Consider the following 27,700-nt stretch of genomic DNA (forward strand, 5'->3'; position numbering starts at 1 on the left):
TGGTTGAAATCTGTAGGCTGCTCGCACAGTGTGCTGAATGATTTAAGCCTATTTTGCTCGCTCAAAACTATTTTTAGTGCAGTGAGGGACGGATCGCCACACTGCCAACATTTTACTCCGCGTGTCACGGCACGCTGTTTGATTGCGTTATCAAAACACGCCACTATTATTCGGCCTTGCTTTTAACTTATTCCACCGAATACCGAATGTGTGTTTTTTTTGCAATATTCGGCCGAATATGTTCGGTTACCGAATATTCGGTGCATCCCTAGTGAGCGCACTTGGCGCGCATCTACACTGAAACTAATGGATTTATGCGCGCAAAAGACGCTACATCTGAACGGCCCCTAATGGAGGCGGGCGTTTTGATGTGCGGCGTATGGCGGCGGTGTGTGTTGCACTTTAGAGATAGGGTGAGGAGCTTGGACATCTGGAGGGAGCTCGGAGTAGAGCCACTGCTACTTTGCGTTGAAAGGGGTCAGTTGAGGTGGTTCGGGCATCTGATCAGGGTGTCTCCTGGGCGCCTGCTGCTGGAGGTGTTTCGGGCACGTCCCACTGGTAGGAGGCCCCAGGGCAGACCCAGAACACACTGGAGGGATTACATATCTCATCTGGCCTGGGAACGCCTTGGGGTCCCCCAGGAGGAGCTGGAAAGCGATGCTGCGTAGAGGGACATCTGGGGTGCTTTGCTCGGCCTGCTGCCCCCGCGACCTGCCCTGGGTAAGTAGATGAAAATGGATGGATGGACAGTGTTCTTTTTGAAGTTGCCAAATGCAGGTTCAGCCAGTTTGCATAATATCAAATCGGTTTAAGATCTTACACCAGACTGAACCAGCAAAAACAAAAATCAACCCAACTCTAAAATGAAATGACACTTTAGTTGCTCATGGGGTTTACTTGAAGTCTTGCAAGCAAACGTTTGATTGATAAATATCACAATTAGATTTAAGTTCAGTATTAATTGTTGTTTATTTTGCACATATAACATTGATGATTTATTTGTCTATACAGTGAAAGCCTATGTATTAAAAAAAATATCTCTGCATTTTGAATTTTAAATAGTAAATGGACTGCATTCATATAGGGCTTTTCTTAGTGACCACTCAAAGCTCTTTGCAACACAGGCACAATTCATACACTGGTGTCCCAGGGGTGTCCCAGGCTACCATACGAGGTGCCGCCTGCTCATCAGATAATCATTCATACGCACAATTTGGGGTTCAGTGTTTGGGGTCAGTATCTTGCCCAAGGACACTTCTGGCCTGGAACCTCTGGCTTTCCGTTTGGTAGAAGGCCACGCTGCCACCTGAGCCACATTTACGCAATTTTAAAGTTTGCCTGATGTGCCTAAAATCTGGGTTGGAAGATTCAAGGGTAAGTAGGGAAGGTAGGGACTGACTGAGGTAACTGGCATTAATTTGTTTTACAGGAAAGATGTGCACAAGTTAAAGAACTGAAACAACTGATTTCTAAAGCCTCCATGTTGAGATTCTGGCAAATAAAACAAGCACTTTTGTTCCTTCTGATCACATCTTTTATTTTTTTCAGTGTCTTGGCGCTGTGTTGTGTCTGCAGTGTTGGTGTCTTGATGATGGTCTCTGTCTGTTGGTACTGGACAAGAGACCTGCTCTGATTAGACTGTCAACTGAGACATGACGGTTTGGACTAAACCAGTATGAAACATATGGAGAGTATTACTGGCTGACTGGGTTCCAGTGTGCGGTGGTATTGGATAGTTGTTCTCTGCTCTCTGATGACTACTGGATTTGTTATCCCAGCATTCCTGGCGTTTTCCTTCTCCCAGACAGACACAGAGGGACAGTTTAGCATTGGCTCAGAAGTTTTTCATGCTGAACTTGAATCTGTTTAAATACTAAATATTAGTCGTTCCAGTTATTCTGGTGACCCCCTTGTGTTTAAAGTTTCAAACTGTGATTAATTTGACTTCATGTCATCTGTAATAGCCGAGCATTTACCATCTGTATCAGTCAGGAGATGAAGGCTGACTTAGAGCTCAAAGGCACTTTGTGTGTTGCTGTTGAGAGAGATAAAAGCACAGAGACTCTGAGTCAACATGTGTTTTTAGGTTACCATACTTCACTGTTGGACCTCAGGCTGCTGAAAATGAAACTGGAATGATTCAGAGTTAAAGGCTTTATGTTGATAAGATCTCAGAAAAACAGAATGGTTTTGCATTTAAACATAACATGTTGCACTTATGAGTTTTTTACTGTGAAAAAAATTGGGTTTGACATCAAACATCAGGGCTTTTCACTTCTTTTTAAACACAATATAAAAGAATATAATACTGAATTAATTCAATATTAAATCTATACACCAGAGTTCATGGTTCTTACGTCAGTATACATATCAAATATAAAGTCTTTTACCATTTGTCTTCAGTCTGTTAATATCACTGAATTCTCCACCGCCTGAAATACTGCAGAGCGAAGGTTGTCTCGTCTGTTCAGCTTGTTAACATTGTCAGTGCTTCTCATGAAGACTAATAAGTCCCACTGATAGCTGGCTGGCAGTCATTAGTGACAAGTGCAGTATGATGTGACTAATTGAGGGCCTGTGATCTATACAAGTTTGTGGACCAAAACATAATGGGGCATATGGAGAGCATTATTTGTTGAGTGGTTTCCAGTGCTGGGTTGTTTTACATATTTCTCTGTTCTCTAATGACTACTGTTTGTTATCCAGACATTCCTTGATTTTTTTATTTTTATTTCGCCCAGAGAGACGGGGGGGGATAAGACTTTTTTATTTGAAATAACTCTGTCATGCTGGTTTTTAGTGCTGGTAAATACACAGTTACTCAATTACAGGTGGCATCACCACTCTGCAACAGGTTGATTAAGAAGGGCTGCACAGTTCTGGTAAAAAAAAATAGATTTTTTTTTTTCCACTCAGAACTGAGATCATGATTTTCTCCCATGATTCCCAGGGACACCTTTTTTTTTCTTACCAAAAAAAAAAAGTTGATTGCTATCAACATTGTCTTCATGCACACAGTGCAAGGAATGTGATTGTTGGCTATTGTAAAATGACATCTAATCTTATCTCAACAATTCATCTCAACTCTGCCTGAAATGCTAAATTCAATAATCCACTTGAGTCCTTTGCTTGGGTTGCCTCCTTTAAGTTAAAAAAAAAAATCAAATTTCAGTCCCTAGATTTAGCAGCAGAGTGAGCACTCATTGGTTTCCTGCTGCTCCACGGTACAGGCAGCTGCGGACCCAGACCCAGGGTGAGTCTGAGTGAGATAGAGGCAGCTGCCCAGAGGAAGAAAGGCTTTACCCCGTCAGGCTTTGAAATAACGTTGTCGTCTGCCTTCTGCTTATGAGTGGTGAATTTACAGCTCACAGCAACTTCATTTGACAGTCTCTGGCTTTTGTTAAATATCTTTTGTGAGCAAAAAATGTTTGCAAACTCTCATTAGCATAGTTAGTACTCATTAGTACTTACTTAGTACTTGGAAAACAGAGTTACTAGATTACAGTTACCTGTTGATATACAATGTGAGTTATTTGACCAGCTTTTATATGGAAGTGAAGTCTGGGGATTTCATAAACTTGACCAAATTGAAATGCTTCACAGATCTTTTTTGAAATGTTTACTTAATGTTAATAAATGCACAGCAAATTGTATTATTTATAGAGAGTTTGGTCGAAATAGTCTAGATTTAAAGGTAAACATGAGAATGATTAACTTTTGGGTACATTTAATTAGTCATAATACAACAAAAATCTCTTTGATTGTGTTTATTGTTCTCAAGATTTTGTATGATGACAATAGTGTAATGTGTAAATGGATTTCCAAAGTTAAAAATATTCTTGATGATTGTGGTTTATCGTACTTATGGCATGACGCTGGACGGATGAATCCTAAGTATTTAAAATTAATGATTGAACGTAGATTATCTGACATGGAACTACAGAGATAGCTTGAGAAATTACAAAGCAACCCTTTATGTGATAGTTATAAATTGTTTAAAACTGATTTCACTTTTGAACCTTATTTGATTATGTTAAGACCTGCCGAAAGGATTTGTTTGTCTAAGTTTCGGTGTGGAAATCATAAGTTACCTATCTCTGAGCGCATGTATGACCGTGAAAATGTCCCTCGGCAATGTACTCTTTGTTTGACTGGCAATCGAGGAGATGAATATCATTATGTACTTGTGTGCTCCTTTTTTAACAAAGAGAGAAGAGAGTTGGTCGGACAGTTCTAAGGAGTAAATCCAAATATTTACAAGTTTCAAAAGTTAATGTCATCTCGAAAAGTAAAGGTTTTGTCAAATTTGTTGAAACTTTGAAAGAAAATCCTGAATAGTTTCTCTTGATTTGCTTTGACTTGTACGTATGTACACTAATTCTGTTCTATTTATTTTGTTGTACATTGGTTGCCGCCTGCTCTGATTTGTTATTGCTATTTTTGTCCCTTATACCCCGGGGAGGGATCAAAAGGAAATAAATGAAATGAAATGAAAAACTAGCTCATGGTGGCTAACTTGGCTTGTTACCTTATAAGGTGAACACATAGACCGTGAAAATAACATTGCTGTCACCTAGAATGTCACCAAACCCTGTTCAAACTCTTCAAATCTACATGGAAAAAAAGGTAATGAATAGTGGAATATTCCTATTGAGCAGCCAAATCTGATTTCATTGGCATAGTTCGGAGTCTGGTGCAGCCCTAGCTTTTGCACTCCAAGTCTAATTTTTGTGTGTTTTTTTTTTGTTTTGTTTTTCTTTCATCCGATAAAAATGATCACTGAGAAGCCAGACTCAGATGAGGTTTATAGTTCTGTATATTGTGAAAATTCGCCATGTGATTCAAAATAGAAGGACACATTTCCTCCCTTGCCTCTCTCCTTCTCACTGGAGTTACCTCTCTGGCTGTTGCCACTTACTGCCAATGTCTTGCAATTATAAAGTGACACTGCAGCTATTAAATTGTACTCTGCAGTGAGCATCATCATTGCAGTTGAGCATTTGTGGATAAGCTAACGTTAACTTTCTCTTTGCCGTGGAAGATTTTAAGAAGGTCATTGCTTCCATTTATTTCCACTTCTTGCTGGCCCGCTGTCCACCTCTGCCCTGTTTCTGTCTCTTGTTGCAGATGTATGTGTCCCACAGGTTACACAACATTTACTTCTCTGTTTCTTGGTCAAAAGACTCTCTGGGCCTTTTGACTGATGCGAAAAAGCAGAAAGTGTGACCTGTTCTGAAAATTTTAATGATGAATTTGAGTTTCAGAGTCAGTTTATAAATTAGATTGACGCAACTTGATTATGGTGCAAAGGCCTTAAATCTGTTGTTTGCTCTTTAGAATGAAAATGTTTTCCAGTGTGTTTACAGAAAGATAAAAATTACAGCTTATACACAGCTCACCTGTGGCCAGATGTAGCCTGTGCCCCAAACAGAGAGGCCTTGTTCAGTTATGGGGGAGACTGCTCTCACCATGTCAGATCTATTGTTGGTAAACCACTATTTCCACCTCTAAACTCCAATAGATTAGTGCTTGTTTCAGTCCTCAAAGGTCCTAACAGTCTATGAACTCAGTCTGCTCTTGATAAAGTCATTACTGATTAGAAAAAAAAACAAAAACATCAGGCTCATGTCTGATTCCATGTTATTGTTTTTCAGAGTTGACCAGAGCCATATATTTGGCTCACTCGGGCAATAAGTCATCAGCTCTGCTGGGTGTTTGAGGAATTTTCCACTGAAGTTATTTTGGCCTTTTTGTGAGGTGTAAGATGGCTGCACAACATTTGCAGTGTTACTTTTGCTTTTTAAACTTTTAACAGTAAACTTTGTCTTGAATCCAGAAGATCATGATCATACTTGGATCAGTTATGCAGCCCTGTGTTCAAGAAGGTCACAGTCTTATTGTCTCAATCTTGTCTCCTCATTGATGTGTTACTGGAGCTCGTATGGAGTAAGGCTGCCACCTGAAAGGAGATTTGAATAATCAGTTGGAGACCCCTCAAGTCCAGTGGTCTTATTTTGTTCTCGTTGATCTTGTTCTTCTTTTGCCAATCGGTGTGCAGTGTACTTCTGGTGATGTCTTGGTGTCCTGATTTGCTGCAGAGTGATTGCTCTTCACTTTCACTCTGCTCTTTGGTACAGACGGCTGCAACCTAAGGCAGCAGCTCAGAGGAGGAGAGGCTTTGACCCATAAGTCTCGTAAATCATGTTGTTTTGTGCTTTCTGTGTAGACGTGGTGAGTTTACAGCTCACAGCAATTTAATATGATACAGTCTCTGGCTTTTGTTTGATTTCTAGTGTCAGCAAAAAATGTTGCACATTTGCAACCCATCCTTGGTGTAGATAGCTTTTTTACTATATTACGTGCATGTCAGTGTCACACACTGGCTGTGTCACACAGCCTCATTTAAACTCTGAAAGTCTTAATGGGAAAAAGGAGCAAATAGTCATACAGTCATATTGAGCAGCCAAATCTAATTCTACTGGTGCAATTCGGCGTTGGGTACAGCCCTAGTGTGGACTATGACAGAGATACACTCATCAACATCAGAGAAGGAAGAACGGTAATTGGACCTTGAGGCAGTCGCTACCCACAGCATCTTCTGACCACGCAGCCAGACCAACCGATCCAAGGCCACAGAGGGTTGCGTGACCACCACAGAAAGAGAGGGAAGAGAGCCGGGGTAAGAGCTAGGCTGGCCCAGCTTGGACTTAGTGCTATTTTAACCCAGGCACAACATTTAGCTTGAAATCCACAAAACAGCCCAAAAATGAAGAAAATCTGGGACGATTGCATTAGAGTCTATGGAGCACAGCTGAGCAGTTGTCAGACCCTTGGCTACGCTATAACTAGCCAGTCTGCATTTGAGGGGTGGGGTTTCGCGAAGGATCAGTTCTGTGTTGTACTATGACAATTAATGAACCTTGAATGAATTTCACTGTGCCGCTTAATGGTGTGATGAAGCACTAACTCTTACTCTTACTACCTACCTGTCTTATTATTAAATTACTCGTTTTGTCTGACCAACAGTCCAAAACTCAAAGATTTTGAATCTACTAGAGAGGCGAATCCTCACAGTGATCAAGCTGGCACCATACAGTATTTGGCATGTTTGCTTGACAAATGATTAATCAATGACCAGAATAGTTGCAGATTCACTTTCCATCGATTGCTAAGTTAATAAATCAGCAAACTGCTTCAGTGCTGCTATACATAGCTCCTGCAAAAATAAGGTAGCTTCAGTTGTTGGAAACAGCAGTTTCTTTAACCTATTTCAATTTAACCTCAGCTCTCGAGGTTTAAGGCACACCGATGTGCAGTAAAAATGGTATGTTTTTTTTTTTTTTTTTCCAGTTGATGAATCAGACTCAGAACAGTAGCCCACTCTGTCCTCTCCCTACTACAGTTACAGTTCATCCATATTATTGTTTGTGGTTAAAGTCAATGCGTTTTTCATGTGTTTGTGCAAGCAGGGGAATTCTGGGAAGTTCCCATGTTAATGTAATTATGTCTCTTTAATAGGACATTGTGGTCTTGAATGTTCCCCCCTGTGCTAATTGTGATGAGGAGAGCACGGCTGTCTCCTCAGCAGTCGACTCCATCTGGATAAAATCTCTTTTTTTTGGACTGCTCTTCAAAAGCTCTCGCTTTAAGATCGCTACTGGCTGAAATAACAGTGTCTGTGATTCTGGCTGTCGCTGTCTGTCTTTCTCTCTTATTTCTGCTCTCCTGTCTGTTCCTGTGCCTTTCATTAATGCTACAGCATACCCCTAACACAAATTCAAAGCAGTTTGGCCATAACGTTAGTACCAGAAACCTTGATTTTATGCAGTACAGTTACTGTTACTTTGAAGAAACAAGAGAAGACAAGTAAAACTTTATGTTTCATTTACATAAGACAGTAATTGTCTGGCACCACTTGGTCACTTGTAACAGAAGCTTGTAACTGCTCAGGTGTTTATCTGCAGAATCTTTTACACCAAGATGGACCTTTTCCAGACCCCGTTATTGATGTTATTATATACTAGTCCATACCCATTGGTAGCTTTGTCACCTTCAACCTATGCCAATCCTCAATGCCTACAGTATGTGCAGTTTCACATAGATTGACCACGTCAGTGAGCAGAAAAACGTGGGACAGACAGAATGACTGACTGACAGAATGACACACTGACAGCTTCCTTGATTATGTACAGCATACCATACCATGACTTAGTCATACCAAAAATTAGAAAAAAACCCCAACATTGGTCCACAGGGGGAGCCACAGCGATCGGTCGCATTTTAGCCATTTTTAAGCATTTTTCTGTTGTTATAGCGCCACCCAGTTTCCAATTAGAGTTACATTTCTCCAGTCACCTTGAGGCGTCCTGTTCTACATATCTACCAAGTTTAGTAAAAATCGATATGGCGGTTAGGCCTAGATAAGAAATTAGCTCTCTAGCGCCCCCATTTTGTTTGATGGGGTCAATAATGGAGGGGTCCCCTCAGATTATGTGTGGTCATATGCCTACAAAGTTGCGTGGTGATGGGTGAAACCCTTGAGATGTTATACACCTTTATGTGATGAGCCACGCCCTCCGCAATATTCATTGCCTTATAGAAGCTAAAGGGGTAATGACATGCAGCAAAGGGCCACAGGCTGGAGACGAACCCGGGCAGCTGCGGCAACAGCCCTGTACATGGGGCACATGCTCTATCCACTAATCCACCGACGCCCCGAAGTTATGGGTTCTTGAGGCAAATTTGTTCCTCATGAGGAGAGGCATCTCTGTGCAAAGTTTCATGTCTCTACGACATACGGGGCATGAGATATGCCCATTCAAAGTTTGCAATTTCAGTTGGTTGCTATAGCGCCCCCCTTTGGCCAATTGATGTAATATTGCTTCATTCGCATCCTCCCATGACCCTCTACCACTGTGCCAAATTTCACATGGATTGATCAAGTCAGTGAGGAGAAAAACGTGGAACAGACACACAGACAGACAGACACACTCACAGACAGTGTTTTCGTCATTATATAGTAAGATGACCATATTTATGTGTGATACAGTCAGCTTTAATCAGTAAATTATTTTTGCTTTATGCAATATTGAGCTGGTTTTAAAAGGACAAATGTGTGTTGTATCACATTAGCTAGTTCACTTAAACATGTTACGTTTACAGTCTGTTGATAGGTTCTTATTCCCTGTCACTTGTCTGTAGTTTCTTTCTCTACACCTATACCTGAATGATGCACCAGAAGAAATGTCACTCCCTGTGACAGTGTTACTGTCGACTTACTTAATCTGTAGCATAAGTACAGACAGTGCAAATGAAGTGGTGTGTTCAGTGTGAAACTTTCCAGTTACATTATAAGTTATCGTCACTTATACTACACTCAAACTTAAAGGGGCAGTTTGCCCCAAAATTAAAAATACATATTTTTCCTCTTACCTCTGGTGTTATTTATCAATCTACAATGGGTAGAGTTGCTGTGAGTTACTGAGTGTTGGAGATATCGGCAGTAGAGATGTCTGCCTTCTCTTCAAATTAATGGGACAATATGACACAGTGTTTGTGGTGCTCAAAGTGACAAAAATGTAAAAAATAATAATAATAATAAAAAACCTCTACAACAGCGTCTCTTTACAGAAATTATGACCCGCTTACTTAAGATAATCCACAGTCCTTGTGAGAAGTTTCATGTAGGAACTATTTTATTTTTTCTGAACTACACCCACCACCATGCAAGGGGAGCGTACATCTACTGCTGGCTCGCCAAGCACCACTAAGCTATCTAACATTACAGCTTAGTCAAGGAGGACGCCATTTATGTTTACATCTCACACTGTCACAAGCACAAGATGCACATCCATGACTAAATGCAAACTTGTCGGTGCATCTAGTTCTATTATATTTCAGAGAAGGCAGACATCCCTACAGACCTTATATCCAACACTTTGCAACTCATACCAAAACAGTCAAAACTGATAAAAACGACAACAGGTAAGACAAAAAATATGTATTTTTGATTTCGTGGTGAACCGTCCCTTTTAAGATGAACTCTACATTCAGCTGGTACAACAGGCACCTGGATTAAATGTTCCTGAACATTTACTACTTCACACCTTTCATAATTAGCACATTATTTCTCTGAATGAAAGAAGAGTCACAACTGTTCATCAGTTAAAAGTGTCTGTTCCTGGTTTCGGTAGAAAAAGTCAAGCAACAGATTTTTTTTATTAGTTTACAGATATAGTTCTACTACTTTTACTCTTTTGCCTTTATTTGACTATTTCGATGCTCCCAGTTACATCTACTCTCTCTCCCTCTCTCTCATACACACACTCTCTCTCACATGCACACACATTCATCATAAGCCAGGTTTTTCCACTCCAGAGCCAGACAGCAATTGGCTCGTCATCCTCATTGCTCATTTTTCATGTCAGTCTTTTCCCTGCAGAAAGCATCACTGCTGGGATTCTCTCACATGAACAAACAGGCCTTTCAGTCTTTGCCTCTAAACATTTTAATTTCACTGGCCTCATTTAGCCTTGGCTACATTCTGGATGAGTTGTTGGTGTACGTTTCAGTTTTGTGTATGTGTGTGTTTGTGTGTTTTTGGACAGTGAAGGTGTGTTGAGTGAGCGCTGACAGACTAAATGTCCAAGTTACTCCAACTTTTGAGAGTTTTTTTTTTTTTTTGGCTATGATTTTGGTGTCCTAAAATGTTTGATTTCTTTCTGACAGTGTGGAGAGACTTTGTACCTCATTAGTTGTTTAGGGTTTGTTGGCAGGAACCATGCAGGATTTGCAGAGCGCTAAAAAACATGACGACATGCTGTTTGAGAGAGGCACTGATTGGACAAGCTTCTGCAGCAACCTAATGACGACCTGTGATAATACACTTTGATGCTTGGACTTGTAACTGTTAACTTTACAGAAAATGTGCAAGGCTTAAAACATAGAAGGGACTTAGTGTCCTGACCATTACCCAAAATATTCCCTTTTTTCCCCTCATGTGCATTTATGAAAGTAACTCTGTCCATTAAGACCATGTCCACACTAATCACAGTCAAACGCATGAACACTAGGACAGCTAATGTCTTTTTCTTCATCATGTGAAGACTCTTATGATTGTGGTCAAATTATAATTTTTTTTCTGTGCTCAGAATCGAGATCACAATTTTTTTCCCATTATTCTAAGGGACCATCTTATTTTGTTTTAATTATTTTTATTTTTTATAAAAAGACATTTATATATTGGAGCCTATCAGCACAAAGTCCAACAGTGTTTGTTTCAGACCATTTTCACAGCCAGTGCCACTAGTTAAAAAAGAAAGCTTGCAGCGCCTTTTCATTGTTGCCAGGCAACCAGGACAACACCCCCTTACCCTAACCTTCCTGTGTAATCAATCTACCATTTATTTATTTATTTATTTATATTGCAGTAATTAGTATCTTGTTCCTAAAATGTTGAGGCAGAGGGTACTACTTTGGTTGAGGGTGAGAGGCTGTCAGCAAATAGTTTGTTGGGCACAGGGAAACAGAGATCTGTGTGGGTACATGAGACCCTAAAAAAGAGGGTGGATCACAGGGAGTGCCACCCGTTGGTCCAGGAGCTTCACCTGGAGTTTGACAACCTGCTGTCTCTCATCGGGCCATGTAGCTCTGGGTATCCAGCAACCGCCACCACCAGTTTCTCCTTCATTGTTTACCAAGTGTAAAATTGATCGTGACCGCCACAGGAGGCCCACCGCTCAAATCATCTGATTAGACAATGTAATAAAAGCAGAGATGACGTGAGGCACTTCTCTGCTCTGATTTTAAGTATTTTCGACTCAAGAAGTTCAGAGTGCTCCAGCAAAAATACCAGGCGCCTAGAGCGCAGAAACGCGAGGCGTGCAACAAAGAAACGCAGAGTAAAAAACTTGATATTCATTAAAAACAAAAGCTGCCTCCGGCTGCTAAAATGCTTTCTGTGTGATCTGGGCCTTAATTGGCACTCTACAGATACAATGATTTGATTTTACCTGTCATGATTGTTGGGCCTTCATCAGAGACTTTTGAATACAGAGATGATGATTATGACATGTCATTATTGTTCAATTCAATGAATAATAATGTTTTTACACAACCTGTTTTAATCACCTATCACAGTTTATCTACCGCAGATAAACACACATTTTTCCTGTAGATTGAGGGATTTTATCCACTCACATGACCCTGATCTTGTATGTTGCAGAGACCCTTGGGAATTCTTCTGAAACTTATTGCTCTATGGGCTCTGCAGAGAAAGGACTCATCTGTAGCTGTTTGACAGGAAGCTTGAGATATCATGGAGAGGCAGAGTTAAGTTTAACTTGTTGGATGGATTTGGGCATGAAATCTTTTAAAAGTTGGAACACCAGCTTTGAAAGGAAAGTGCTCACATACTTCTTGCTGGAAAGTTAATGAGAATTAGAAGGTGGATTGATTTTTCAGTAGCCTTGGATTCATTAGTGAGTTGTGAAGTGATTGATGAAGTTTTTGGGTCTCCAATCAGACTAGAGGCTGAGAGCAGCGGCCTTCTCTTGCTTAATGACTCTACCATTGCCCACTTTGTCCTCAGTTTATACTCTGGAAACCTGAGCTCCCTCCGTGCCTCCTCTGCCTCTTTTGTTGGCCTCTCACCAGCTTCTTCCAGGCGCAAAGCATAATCAAGGTCATTCACCGCATCTACTGAAGACAAACATGTCAAAGATAATGTTAGAAATGGCAAACCATGAAATCCCAATGTTTCTCCTAGTGTCTCTTTGATGGAAAATATTTCTGACACTCTGGGCATTAAATACCTAATTATCATCAAACTCCAGTTTGGCTAGATTGAGTCTCATTTTGCTACAAGCCAAGTTAGAAAATTAAAGCCCTCAACTGTCACTGTGAAGTCGATTCACTCTGACAAGTCAGATTGGATTAAGAACTTCATGACTGTCAGGTCTGACACTAATCTAGCTTTGAAGAGCGCTCAGCTATGTGAAGATTTTAAATAAGGTTGAACACTATTTATAGACTGCTTTAAAGTCTGTGATGCCATGGAACTATAAAAGCTATAAAATCATTGTTATTGGCCTGTTGTATGGCTTTGAGATGAGCGAGTCCTATGAGAAATAGTTTAACATTAAGAGAGGCTGAAGAGGAGGATAAGGTAGAAGCTTGGAAAAGTGATCTGAATTTGTTGTTTTGGATATAAAATGTTTGAACTGTACAAAGGAACAGCTGATTTATCTCCCCGGGCAGATAAAAAGCCTTTTAAGTAGACACGTTGCTGAGAAGGAACAATAAATCCAGCACACATCACAGATTTACAGTTTTTACCCCAAAAAAGAAGAAAAAAAGTGTCCAGCAGCTTTTCACCTGAAAGAAGTTATCGAGGCCTGGAGAGGAGGAGCCGACTCAAAGAGGAAAAGGAGATACAAATATGAGACTCACTCATACTTCAGTGAATGTGGGAATATTGCATCATCACACCAACACAGAATTAGGTAAAAGAATTAACGCACATGGCTGGGGAATGAAGGACATAGGACATTTTCAGTATCTGAAATGTAGTAATATCCTGCTGTTTTTCCCCCACAATGATGTCATGTTATAGTGCAGAAAGATCCATCAGTTAGCTTACTGACAGAAAATTATTTCATCATAATCCAGTAACATAACACAATCACTGATGATACAAATGTAGGCGGATAGTGTGAACTTTAAACTAACTTCAACTTGACACAGTCTCTAAAACAGCTGGTGATAATCAAACTAACCTGCAGTGCAGTGGTGAGTTTCTTGACACCTCCTCACCTTATTGAGTAAAACCTTACATGCCTTTGTGATGTGCTGTCCCAATTAGTCCTGCAAATAACTAACTTGTGGTCTATCAGTTATTCACCTGCTAAGCTGATTAGAAAGATCTTGATGCGTCTTCTCCCATCTAAAATGTAGTTACTAGATGATGCTGGTTTAAAAAAATCGCCTGCTGTGTTAATTATCAGCACTGCTTGTTTTCCTTTAAGCTCAACAAGCCTAAAATTATGTTTAAAACATGTATAATTGAGTCTGACATCAGGTGCTTTTTATTTCAGGTGAGGTGAGGAGCCGTAAACGTTTTGGGAAACACTGTACCACTCGGTCATGTGATACGTTTCTGAGGACTGACTGCTTAGTGACTGTCACTCTGTGGATTGTTCGACTCTAATTGTTGAAATAGCTTCTTGGCATTTGATGTCATACATCAGTGCACTGTCCATATGGAGGGCAAGCCACTGGAGGCAAAGACTGCCAACACTGTACCAATGCCTATGATTTATGCTGTTTGCGGCTGTTCCAACCGATCAAATTGTGAAACAACAAAGGCCACTTTAAATCCCCCAAAAAGTAGGACATAAAATAGCCTGACAGTGATGCATCCATGTACACAGCTGAAATATAGAAGACAGTTATACTCAAGCACATTTACTCATCTGGCCCAAAACAAGATGGGAGTTGTTTCAGTTGTGGATCCAACCACACGCAAAATACTTACAGTCCACTGGAGTCTTGTACACTTTCATCAGCTTGTTGTGTAACATTAGTAACATTAGGAGGTCTGGAGGATGAGGTAATTTGTAACGACGATCATGTCCTCACCAGGATATTGGTCAAGTTGCTTTTCTTTGTTTTCTTTGGATCACATACAACATGAGTTTCAACTGGATAACTGCTGCCTGCAGGTTTATCTAACCCTTTTTTGTAGTCACTATGTTCTATATCCAGGGTTCCTACGCAAGTATGAAAAAGTATGGAAATAAATTTGATCAATTTCCAGGTATTAAAAAGTATAGAAAATGAAAAATAAAGTATGGAAAAATATTTATGTTTCCAGACTATTACCACTGTTCTAAAATACTGTTTTCTAAAATAGAAAATTAGGTATTTCCAAAAATAATTTGATCAATCGGGATCGTGTTTTATGCCAGGCCAAGCACAGTTTGTGTGAGAGCAAACATCTCAGAAAACATACCACCCCTTTTACCTGATTGACAAGTGGTATGTCCAGTCCGCTGCCCCATGACCCTCCTCCAGTCCCCCAGGTATCAAGTTTCACTCCAACACTGCACCTTCGACAAGAAGACGAGTTTCACGTAGTTCACAATGGGTGGATGCAAGTTTTTGGATGGATGGCTTGACAATACTGTATAGAAATACTGTTTGGCCAAGGATTCCCAATTCACACACAGAGCTAGATGCAAGCTTTGTGTGTAATCGTTTGACATCGCCAACATGGGGGAGAAGGCGATTCTGAGCCACATGAAAGGAAAAAACACTGACGTCTCGTTACTGCATCGCTTGCACCCAGAGTCCCAACCTTTTTGCCTCAGCCCAGACATTGAACTTACCTGAGTTTTTATTTGCATGCCATTATGGTACTTGGCTACAATCGCCTATTAAGATTCTTAATAGTCGATATTTCACATCATATTTAATTATTCTTAATTTAAGAATAATTAAATATGATGTGAAATATGATACACTGATATATTTACTCAGATGTCGCATATTCTCTGGAAAAACAAAACAAAACAAAACGCAGAGAAGTCTGGAAATTAGGGTATGGAAAAGTATGGAATTTTGAAATTCCAAATGTGTAGGAACTCTGTATATCCATTTCACACAGTATATGAATTTTTCACTATCTGCCCTCCATCTATTTTTTGCACATCATAAGAATCACGTAATTGTAAAGGACCCATTAGGATACACAAACTGTGTCATGCAAGTTTAGGCAAAAGAAGGAAAATTGTTGTGGCGTGAGTTGCCGAGTGTTGGAGATTTGGGCCATTCAGGTTTCTGCCTTGTCTTGAGTATAATGAATCTAGATCTATTACATGTATCCGTATCACCATGCAGAATGAAGCAAGTATCTGTGCATAGATGAGAGGCTCATGTTCGTAACAGTACGAGTTGTAAACATTAACGGCGTCCTCCTCAGTTGAGCTGGAACATTAGCTTGCTCAGTGGTGCCAGGTGAGCTAGCAGTAGATACTGGCTAGATATTCAAGAGAAGGCAGACGTTTCTACAGCAGATATCGCAGACACTCAGCAACTCACAACAAAACAATCTAGACTGATGATAGCACCACAGATGAGAGGGAAAATTGGCCCTTCTAAGCTCTTAGGATCCTTTTTGTTCACACTTTGAAGGAGGTGGCAACTGAATTGGGACATAATTAACAGGTATTCTGCTTTAACATAAAGAGCATCCTCATATCGGTGATCAGCGTATTTTTCGAACTCCACTGGCTGAAGACTCGTCTGTGCAGGATAGAAAGCTGGTAGAGAGAAACTCATGGATGGAAGTAAAAGCGGAAGACTGGTGAGGAGATGACAAGAATAAAGTAGAAGATAAAGAGGAGTAAAAGCAAAGAGTGAGGAGAGGTAAAAGCCTGAAGTTAGGACCATTTTCTGTGTGTGTGTGTGTGTGTGTGTGTGTGTGTGTGTGTGTGTGTGTGTTTGTATGTGTGTGTGTGTGGCTGTGAGACGTGGCAGAACGAGGCCTGGCCAACCAGCAGATCTATTCCATATGTTTCCTGGAGAAAGAGAGCGAGGCAGCTCCCCTCCACCCCACCCACAGCACAACGAGTCTTCATTTAAAAAGACAAAACAGTCCAGAAGCAAACTATCTGCAGCACTACGTCGTCATACTGTACCGCAGCTCAGCCTCATTTTCTCTGTGGACTGTAGGTATCAGTTTCAGGTAAAGATGTATCTGAGAGAGAGGCAGCTGGCAGGTGTTGGGTTTCTGGGAATCAGCAAGGAGCTGGCTGCTGTTTGACAGGGGCCTCCCACAGAGACTGAGAGGGCAAAGAAAACACACACACACTCAGCCCGTCACGTTTTCACATTGCTTTCATCACATTCATCATTCTTGTGTGTGTTTCACTGTTGGAATTGTTTTTGTCAGCCAGGCAAAAATGGAAAACTTTTAGTGTCGTTAAATTACTGGGTGCCTGAATTTATGTAAGGAGATGTGGCCTTCACAATGTGACACGCACTACCTGTTTCAGCAGGAACATCACATTGAAGGGAACCTATTTTGCTTATTTTCGGGTCAAACTTGTATTTTGGGTTGCTATTAGAACGTGTCTACATGTCTGTGCTGGAACACCTGTATTCACGCTCTGCCTGAGAAGGCTGTCTCTTAAAGCGCAGTCTACTCTGATTGGTCAGCATTTCTGGTTCTTTCACATCTCTGCACCATCTTTGCAGCTAGGTGTCAAATTTGCATTTCCTACTTTAGGATAGTGAAGGAATGACCTGCGATGCTCTCCCTCTGGTAGGCTACTACTCATTGCCTTCATCGGTTGGGTTGGTTAGGTTTAGGCAAGAGGAGTGGGATTGGTTGCGGTTAGGTTCAAAATGTCAGGGTAAGGCAGAGTAGGGATGGTCATGCCCTCGCTATCGCAAATTTGCAGCTGTAGAATGACTTTGTGGAGAATAGCGGCACTTTCTAGCGTGCAAAATCATTAATAAAAGCTTCTAAACTAAAGTCCTCCAGCATGTTCCAGCAGGAATGTTATCCAGAATCAGGAGTAATTTAACATCGGCAACCAAGATTCCGTGTTTCCTTGACGTTAACATGGGATGCATGTAACAGTGTAGGCTTCGTAATGTGCACACTTGCAGTAGTGTGCCTGGAACAGATGACCATTAAGTGAAATCTGTCACAATCTGGTGTCAGCTTGTCTTAATAGAAAACAAAAAAACATTGTAAAAAGAGTATTCAGAGCAGTCTGAAGCCTGAGGTTTTTGTTTACAGGGCTTACTTTTATATACGTGCACCTCATTATTTGAAGCTTTGGGCACATTTAACGTGGAATCCATTGAACAGCCATTGAGCTCTTAAAGAGAAACAGTTTGTGATGGTTTGTCTTATTGTGGCGCAAATATGCTTTGTTCTTTCAACATGTGATTGTGTTGTCAACGTGCTAATAGGCTAACTAGCATCATGACGGTCTTCCGGAGTCCCTTTTTGAATGACAAATACAGACTACTGCCATCTTCTGGTGTGAGGAGTTATTTCCTCTTACACAGGCGCAAAATGTACATGCTGGTTGGCCGTGAGCTGTACTCTTTGCGGTTTGCTCACGTGCAACTTCTTGCCTGACACAGGTGATGTGAGGCAACACAACAGTTGGCTTTCGTCGCTGCTAATTCTGTGATGTCAGTTTGGTGTGTCTGGGCTGTGAGCAGGTAGTGATTAACCTACAACTCTGTTGTTCCAATCAGCGCCACAGTGTTTTACCATCTAGCTGCTTATGATTTTGGTATTGTGACCCTCAACGTTACGGTTTTGGTTCACTCTCAGTGCTATTTATAATACATTAGTGCAATGTTAACAGCTTGTTGTGCTGTCCCCAAGTGGCCCTCAAAAAGTTAATTAAAGGGGCAAAAAGCGAAATCGTTTCACCGCTAGGTTTGCTGTTGTGCACTGCCTGTAGACCAAAACAAAGTGTGTCATGAACCACTCCTCCCTCTACCTCTGCTCTCCACCACCCCACCCCCCCACTCGCCTCGTCTAGCAGTTAGCAATGTCTCGGTCTCTGCTGTGTTTAGCTATTCCCCTGCCTANCGGCTAGTACTAACACCGGGAGCTAACGCTAACGTTCCTCCTCTTCTCCGTGAGTGAGAGCGATGTTTTAGCCTAGTGGGCAGCTGGCTCGCGCGCTGCCCACTAGGCTAAAACATCGCTTGCTATGGAGCGCTTCTATCAGCTCTTCTAATCACTGAGCCTCGCCTCCATCTCAGCAAATATATTACAAAAATGTAGCCTCGCAGGGAGGCTACATTTTACAATGCTAATTGAAATGTTAGCTGGGCTGCTGGACTAACTTACTCACTTAACACAACCGTAACGCCTGACCCATTGCTGGGACTGAGCTGCCAATAACTCAAGCTCCAGACATTAACCCATCCCAGTGTTTCCTCCGCAGCCTCCACGTCACCCAGCTTCACTCAGCTGCCCGATAAACCTGCTGCTTCTTCCCACATTAACCTGAATAACAAACCAGGGCTCGTTCATTGACATGAGCGTACATGAACGCGCAGCCGGACCAGCTTGTAAACAATGGGCTGGAGATCAACACAGCGAGAGGGTGTGTGAAGTCATGCTATACTCCAGATGAAATTACACCTCTAGTTCTTCACATAGCAATTTTTTAATTCCTTCAGTCTAGAAATGATGAATTTCCCTTATTGCTCCTTTAATGCAGGTTTAAAGAAATAATGTAGAATGCTCTTCAGCTGGGATTGGCTTCAGCTGTCTTGCGACCTTTTTAAGGATAAGCAGGTTTAGCTAATGGAACGATGGATGGAAATAATATTGGCTATTTTTAAATATGCTGCTTTGCCCTGCCTGTTATTATTCAGTAAATAGCCACATGACCATAAAGATTACACATAATCCTTAAAATCCTTAAAACCAAACCCATTCTTGTTTCAGTAAAATTGCAGCAGATGATGAAATATTCGTTATCAAGTAAAACAATGAAATGTTCAGCACAACCTGCTGACAACACTCAAGTTTTACTAGTTTTAATTGATGAATATGAACAGATCTCCAGTCTTAGGTCAGAGTGAGCCCTGTGTGCCATCTCTTCATTAAAGGAACATGTTAAAACAAAGTGAGCTGGTTAGATAAGGAGCTACTGTACAGGTGACACATCACTGAGAAAAGCAAGGCCTTTTACTGTGTGCTGTCAGTTGTAAAAAATCTTTCAGGATTTCTGTCATGATTTCTTGCAGGGTTAAAAGTTTTACAATGATAAATCAATTATCTGTTATAGCACACCTTCTTTAAACCCATCCTTGAGCCAGGTGCAATGTTACAAGAAAAAGTGATGGAGAGACATCAGAACAAACTATCAGCTGATGAAGACAGTGTAATACAGTTGAAAGCTCTGGAAAAAGTTTGTAACTTGCCTGTCATTTGGGGTTGTTTTGTTATAAACAATTAACTCAGCAGTGAAATTTCTGTTCCATTAGATGGATTTTTGTTGCCACCCGCCGTAGATTATATTTTCCTAACTTATAAGTGACTAAAAACAGTTCCTTCCATTCAGTGAGTTTGTGTTTTAAACATTCCTCCTTTAACAGTTGTTGATGGAGATCCAGGTCTGTAATACACGTGACAACAGCCCTGAATCATGGCTACCTTCAGCCCTGCCAAACACTTCAGTGACTCCATCTTTACAAATTCATCTATGTTTGGACATTGGTCAAGCCTCCGTCATTAACTGTAAATTAAAGTGCAGAGCTCAAAATTTCCTTAGATACTAACTATATCAGGCTGAATTTTAGGGAAATGTGATTTTCAAGAGAGCCAAAATATTTCCATGTGATGAAATGTTGCAGCTTTAAAGATAAAACATCTAGTATTGGCGTCACTGTCACTACTGTATCGTGCAGTATAAATGAAATGTAGCTTTTACAAGACCTCTGTTTTTTTTGTTGTTGTTGTTGTTGTTGTTGTTTTTTACCAATTTCTAAAGAAGTATGGCTACTATAGAGTTCTTTAATTTAATAGTGATGTGGCAGACATACTTGGCAACCATAGCAAAAACCCATAACAAAATGTAGTCACAATGGTCCCCTGTATAATGGAATAAAGGGACAGTCTCCCAGGAAGCCACAGTCTCTCAACAATATAGAAATCTGAACCAATCCCTCCGAGTGTCTCCATTCTCCTGGATCAATCTCCAGACCTTCACTGACATCAAGGGAACTGTCTGCAACTTTTTAGTGTGCAGTGACATCTGCTGGTTGACAAAGGAACAGCTCCACAGATCTATTCCAGCCTCCTAGTAACAACATTTAGCTGGAGTGACAGTGGAGAATTCATTTTATTTCCACATCTGAACTGGTCAGTTATTATTTTACATACAAAGGAAAGACACTGGGGGCACTTGATTGCTTAGCGGGTAGAGCAGGCATCCCATACACTTAGGCAGTGTCCTTGCCTCAGCGGCTGCAGCCCCCTGCCGGGTGTCATCCCCTCTGTCTCCCCCCTTCACGCTTAAACTATCCTATCTCATAAAGGCAAAAAGCCCCCAAAAAAGACACCAGCATAACCAATAATATTTCATTATGAGCTAAACAAGGTAATCCTCAGGACAAATATCAAAGCTGAACCCCTACAGTACGTTTAAAGTGATTATATTAATAGGCTATCATAGGCTCTTTCTTATTATTCCACACTAAGCTCCTGGTGTGTGTATGTGTATGATGTTGTCTGATGTCTGATGTACTAATTATTTATTGTGTGCCGTGTAAGCTACATGTATCACGACAACCTGCTGCTCATAACTAATTGCCCCTTGTGGGATTAATAAAGTTGTTTGAATTGAACTGAATTGAACCCTGAGTAAGGATCAGTGTTGAAATGGAAGTTGATTACTTGAGTAGTCGACCAAAAGTAGATGCTAATCTTTTTAAAAATCTATTAATTACTGGGCAGACAGTACGAGGTATTTGAGAATTTAAGCCTTGGCTCTGAGAAAATTGTATAGACTAAACGAATATAGATGACAACATTATTTATAACATTCATTCTATGAATTATTCATCAACAATTCATAAAATCGTCAGTTGCAGCTTCTCTAAGAATGCAGTTCATATATAACTTTTTCTGGAATCTCTGTAGAGTTAAAGGTACACCATGCAGGAATTATTAGTGACTGTAAACACAACATTCAAACACCTACCTCCATATTGTTCTTCATCCTGTCCTTCAGTGTTCGCAAGTGAAAGTGCAGTGAAAGCCAACCCTAGATTCACTCTTGGTTTTTAGCACTATGTCCTTGATTTTCATAGCTTCCTCTTTGATGCATGCTGATACCTGGTTGCCACCTTTTCATAAAGTCTTGACCTCACCTGTGCACTGTTATCGGCTGGGTCTTACACGCCAAGAAATGTCCCAAACAGCAAAGTAAGAAGAAAATTGGAATATACAGGGAGAGAGCAGACTCTCTGCAGATAAATACATTATCACACATTTCTAAAGGGTTGTAAGTCATCATTTAGAGGAATTACTTTTGCATGAGTCTGTACATTTAAAAAAAAAAAAAAAAAGTTCTGCATTGTATACCTTTAATGATTACTAAACCTCAGTAATCAAGCTTTTAGGGTTTCTTTCTGCTAATATCTTCACAACCAGTAACTTGTGTATTAATTTTTGCACATGTGAAGTCAAGACATCACACATTTGATCTGGAAGACGAGTATATGACAATAATAGCCCAAATAACAAAATCAAAAGCTAATTTTCCAACATAAGCCCACGTTTCATTTTGACAAAAATTGACACCATGAATGGGGAGGTGTTCCAGGTTTATTTAAAGACATACTAAATAAATATAGCACCATTTCAGAGGAGAGAACACTGGAGGAAACATGTTTGTAAAGATGCTCTCAGACATTCCAGATTGAGAATTACATCACCTGCTTATAATTTTAATATTTGTAGTTCACCTGGTTGCTACAGTTCATTAAAACAAAGTGACATTTTGGGTTTACATCAAGGACAATGTATAATCCAGTCTGACATGTAGCTCTCAGCTTCTAAATAAAGACAACACAGACATGCAGTGAGATAATATAAAACATCCAGGTAAAGACAGACATGGGGCTTCAGAGTGACTTATTGCACTAAGTAATGCCAGCGTCATTCATTGACTCTACAGACTTCTGCTGGAGGGAAAATGTGATTAAGTAAAAGTGGTGGCTCCTGTTATTTTGCAGCTTTGGCCATATCGGGACTCCTCTACGATGATTACCATGTCTCAACTTTAAAAAAGGCGTATATATAATATGTAAGGAATGGCAAAAGAGGAGAAAGTATTTTGTTCACTGTTGTTTAAAACTTAGAAATGTTTTTTCGTAATATTTTATTAAAAGTTATCTAATTTTTAAACTAGAAAGAAAAGAACTTAAAGGCATCACTAGGCATCAGCATGTAATACTACTCAAGTCACTCCATTGGGTGGAATTATTGTGACCAGAGGGAGGCGCTCTTTTCCTGGGAAAGTAGACACAGCAAAAGTTCAGGGATAAAAGCTGAGGATCACCTCTCAAAGGCAGGGAGGGCACTTGTGTTGAATTTCATTATAGTAAACAGCTGTTAATGTTATTACGTCCACCCCCTGTATACTGGCTGTAGCTGTTGGGAAATTTTTCTTTGTGTTGTAGCTTATGATTTAACATTCATTTTCAGCACCAACATTCAGACTACAGTTCTGTTGTGATGTTTGTTTTTTCCCTGGCCGAGAACCCTTATGTGTAAATGGTACCAGCATTCAACAACATGTACTACACTTTCTAATATACATCAATATAACATGAAATTTTCTCTCATTTCTGAACAGTAAACACTTTAGGAATCCAGTTTCATCTTGTTTTAACTATCACAATTATTTCCTTCTCCTTTCTTATACTGTAATGGGGATATGGGCAGTTCTTGGAATTTTAGCTGTCTAAAATGCATCGTTTTCACTTCCTACTTCCTTCTGAAGTTTCCCAGCTGAACACCCCTCCGTCCGCTCACACAGCGAAAGGTGGCCGGCTGGATGTCCCAGTATTTAACAGGATTGGCAAACAGACTGATGCCTGTGTACAGGTTCTTCTTAGCGCTGGGTGTGATGGGGCAGAAGTCGTTGACTCCCACACTGGTGATTTTGTTGCCATGGAGGTAAATCACCTAAACAGACAGAGAAGATTAGTTTAGTTTTTCTGCTCTGTCAGTAACAAACAATGATTGGGAGTTCTGTTCTCATGCTGCTTAAGTTTTATATTGGAAACTCAAAGTCCAACCGGAAAAGACAGACTGGAACGAGTTACAAGTTGGAAAGTGGGACATCATTTTATAGCTCCAGGTTGCTGAGTAGAAGGAAACTGATGTATTTGAGATGACTGAAATGTTTTACAGTAACTATGCTTCAGCTACGCTGTTAGATTTGGAGTAAAAAGTGTAGTTATCATGTGAGGGTAAGACTGAGGTTGACAGGTGGATTGATACAGCATCAGCAGTGATGTAGGCGCTGGACCAGACATAAAGGGAACTGAGCTGTATGAAAACGTTTGGGTAGCAACCAAAAGAATGACATGATGGATACAAGCAGCTGAAATTAGTTTTCTCTGCAGAGTCAAGGTGAGGCGCTCAGCCATCTGGAGGGAGCAGCTGCGTCTTTGCAGTGAGATCAAGATTGATTAAGAGGAGTCACTTGAGCAGAGATATTGGATAAAGTGAGATACCCCACTCAGCTCACTTCCTGATTCAGTGACGTCAGCGCCACGCCCCCATAGGAGACTTACGGCAGCTCTGAATGTATTGTCGTCAATGAGGAAAATGAACGTGATCACAATTTATGGTCAATTCTTTTGCCCTATAGTCACTAAAGTAAATATTGGGTTCGTTTTCCACAAGCCACACATCTTACCAACATTCTGACACTAAAGCTGCATTTTTCATCCGCACAGATCAAGAGAAAATTAACTTTGTTTGAGCCCTGTCCGTCTCAGAAAACAAGTTCTCGCGAGATCTTGTGATCTTGATAAACAGGCGGTAAAATCACAGTTAGCTTACAAACAGTTATTTACCGCTAGTAATAAATAAAAAATGCCCAAGCTTTGTGCAGCAATAGGCTGCAATAATAGGAAGAATGTATTTTCATTCCACCTGCTTCTCGATCCGCATACACAGACATCCACAGAGCCTCTGTTCAACACGAGGTGGGGGGGGGGAACAGGCTCTGATTGGAGGGAGAGCTAACCACGCCCACTTAGGAGACAGGAAGAGTAACCATTTTCTTAACATTGGATAAGCCTACGGTGGGGTATCTCCTTTATCCAATATCTCTGACTTGAGTTGGGTCAGTCATGTGATCTGGATGCCTCCCTGTGGAGGCTTTTTGGGCATGTGCATAGGGACCTCAGGATACTTTAGGATGAGCTGGAAGATATGGCCTGGGAGAAGGAGGTCGGGCTGAGTACCTTATTTAGCCTCCTGCTGCAACTTTTGAAATTCTAGGTCCAGGCGCATTGACAGCACGCAGCATCTCTGGAGTCTTGCCCTCGTAGTGGGGCCTCCAGCTTTGAGATCTGTCCTAACACTAATGTCAACTAAACCCAGCCGACATTATCAGCATTATTACATGCACTTTAGTCGGCTGATACTGATACCTGGAGGTAGCGCAAGGTGTTGAGGCTCGGTGGGACCTTTTTCAGACGGTTGTTGTCCAGGTGGATCTCACGGACGTTTGGGATGCTGGCAAGGCTGCCATTTTCTACATACTTGATCTGGTTAAAACCGAGTCCTAGCCTGCAAAAATGACACAACATCGTTAACAGGTGCAGAATATCTGCTTCAATAAAAATCAGCTCTGCAGAAATGAAGTGACAAAAACAGATTTACACATCAAATTAACAAACATACCTGTATTTAAACTTCACATTCTTACTTGCACATAAACAGAGCCACCACATGATGATAGAGATAAAAATAAGTAAACATCTGAATTGTAGATGTAAAAGTTACCTGGCAGCTTAAAGGACACAAATAATGTTATATGAAATCTTAATATTAACAAAAACAAAGACAAACACAACATTCAAATGGGAGTTTTGAAGAGTGATTGATTTGAACAGCCTGTTAAATCTCAGTTTCTGGAGTAAAATGTTTCTGTTTTTCACCTCTGCAGGTTTTTATATCTGATGAAGTCTTCTATTTCCACTTTAGCGATCTTGTTGTAGTCCAGGCTCAGCTCTGTGATAGAGGATGGGAGGTCTGGGAGAAACAAAACATACCAAACATAACTAAAACATTGTTACTTCCTTAAATGACAACTTGAAAAAAAAACTTAAACTTAAATCAAAGCATCATATTAACAAATGTTAACCGTGTTTTTGCCTCATTCAGTTGTACACTTGAGGTCCAGTGTAGTAATATTGTAGGTAGGTTACTGGAGGAGAAGGAAGAGTGCACCATTTATTTGATGAAATGAGCATAACATGAGGTGAGTGATATTCTACCTTTTGGTACAGCGGTTAGTTTGGCCTCTGCTATACCGATATAAAGGGTCGACAAGCCGTTGAAAGCTCCCAGTGCAATCCCACTGTTGGCCAGAGGGTTGGCGCCCAGCTCTGTTGGGACAAGCACAGAACATCTGGTGTATTTATTAATGATCCATTATATCTCTGATTACATCAGTTCGAGGACCTGTTGGCCCTGGATAAGTCTGCAGTTTACCACTCAAAACAGCAGTTTATTCAAGCCTTCTCTGGTTAAAGCACTGTTAAATCAGTTAGATGAACCGTTGCAGCATTTGGGTTGAATGGAAACCTGCAGACTTCTCCTTGGCAAAGGACACTCCTGGCCTTTGAGAACATCGATTATTGCTTATCTGAAACAGGGAGCTGGATTACCCAGCACATGCAGCTTCCTCAGGCCTTTAAACGCATCCTTCTGGATTCTGTTGATCTTGTTTTCATGGAAGCGGAGCTCGACAACGTTGGGAGGCAGGTTTGCAGGGATCTCAGTCAGCAGGTTATAGGAGAGGTACAGCAGTCTGAGATGGGCCATGTTTCTGAAGGCCTTGGGGTGAATCTTGGAGATTTTGTTGTTGATCAGAAACAGGCCCTGGTGGAGGAGAGAGGAATCTTTATAAAATATAGTAGGTCCATATATCGGAGGAGGTTTGTTTGACATTTTCAACAAATCAAAGACACTTATGTTTTTTTTGCTTTGAACATACTTTGGTTTCTTTATTTTGACTCAGAATTAGAATTTGATTTAAACTGTAAACAATGGACTGAATCAAAACGGATAAAAATGTAAACAAACCTCAACTCTGTTCAGGTTCAGGTCAGTTTCACTATTCAACACTCAACTGTATTAGCACAAAGCTGCAGATTGTTCTCACTGTTTGCTTTGATAGAACACAGTGTAATCCAGAGTTTAGGGCCTTGATGTGCTTTACTCTCAGCTGGAAAAACAACAACTAGATCAAAGACAGGCCCGCTGTTAGTGCCCCTGCCCCTTAACTGGGAGCCTCATCCAGAGGGGCTGTAATCTCGTCAGGCTGCAGGCTACATTTAGACTGATATTACCGAGCTGTGTCCTCTTATCTGGAAACTTTAACAGCTACAAGCTGGTTTTGTCATTCACGTATCTTGAGTCTAAATCTGACCCATTTAAGGTTCTGAACCAAATCAACTCTTTTCGTAGATGGAAGCAGTTAGAGGTCATTGGTTGAACACTGGAACTGATGTCTTGCTCTGAAAGTACTTAAAACAAATGGTGGATATGAATGTGCTTTTTTCTGTTTCTGAAATGTCTGCAATCTATTTTGTTGTTTTTGGTTCTAGAGAATGTTCCCACCGTCATGAAATTCTTAGAGAAGGCCTGGAAATGGTTTGGAATTTAAAGAGTGTTTTAGATATGTTTTGAATATACAGTGGTGTGAAAAAGTGTTTGCCCCCTTCCTGATTTCTTACTTTTTTGCATGTTTTCCACACTTAAATGTTTCAGATCATCAAACAAATTTAAACATTGGTCAAAGATAACACAAGTAAACACAAAATGCAGTTTTTAAATGAAGGGTTTTATTAATGAGGAAGAAAAAAATCCAAAGCTACATGGCCCTGTGTGAAAAAGTGTTTG

The 27,700-nt window shown here is 40.6% G+C and overlaps 2 protein-coding genes across 3 annotated transcripts in view; one reads left to right on the top strand and one right to left on the bottom strand.

The window, feature by feature from the left end:
- The window catches only part of cenpp (centromere protein P), a 132,232-nt gene that overhangs the window by 41,611 nt on the left and 62,921 nt on the right, over positions 1 to 27,700 (top strand). The gene's annotated exons all lie outside the window — the stretch shown is intronic.
- The window catches only part of aspn (asporin (LRR class 1)), a 13,495-nt gene continuing 8,650 nt past the window's right edge, over positions 22,856 to 27,700 (bottom strand). The window contains exons 4-8 of the mRNA XM_050039163.1: positions 26,464 to 26,677; positions 26,071 to 26,181; positions 25,732 to 25,825; positions 25,222 to 25,360; positions 22,856 to 23,740 (exon numbers count right to left, since the gene is read on the bottom strand). Coding sequence (XP_049895120.1) covers positions 23,540 to 23,740; positions 25,222 to 25,360; positions 25,732 to 25,825; positions 26,071 to 26,181; positions 26,464 to 26,677 — 759 coding nt within the window. The 3' untranslated portion in view covers positions 22,856 to 23,539. The remainder of the gene's footprint in view (positions 23,741 to 25,221; positions 25,361 to 25,731; positions 25,826 to 26,070; positions 26,182 to 26,463; positions 26,678 to 27,700) is intronic.

Source organism: Epinephelus moara, chromosome 24 (genome assembly GCF_006386435.1).
Source record: "Epinephelus moara isolate mb chromosome 24, YSFRI_EMoa_1.0, whole genome shotgun sequence".
NCBI lineage: Eukaryota > Metazoa > Chordata > Actinopteri > Perciformes > Serranidae > Epinephelus > Epinephelus moara.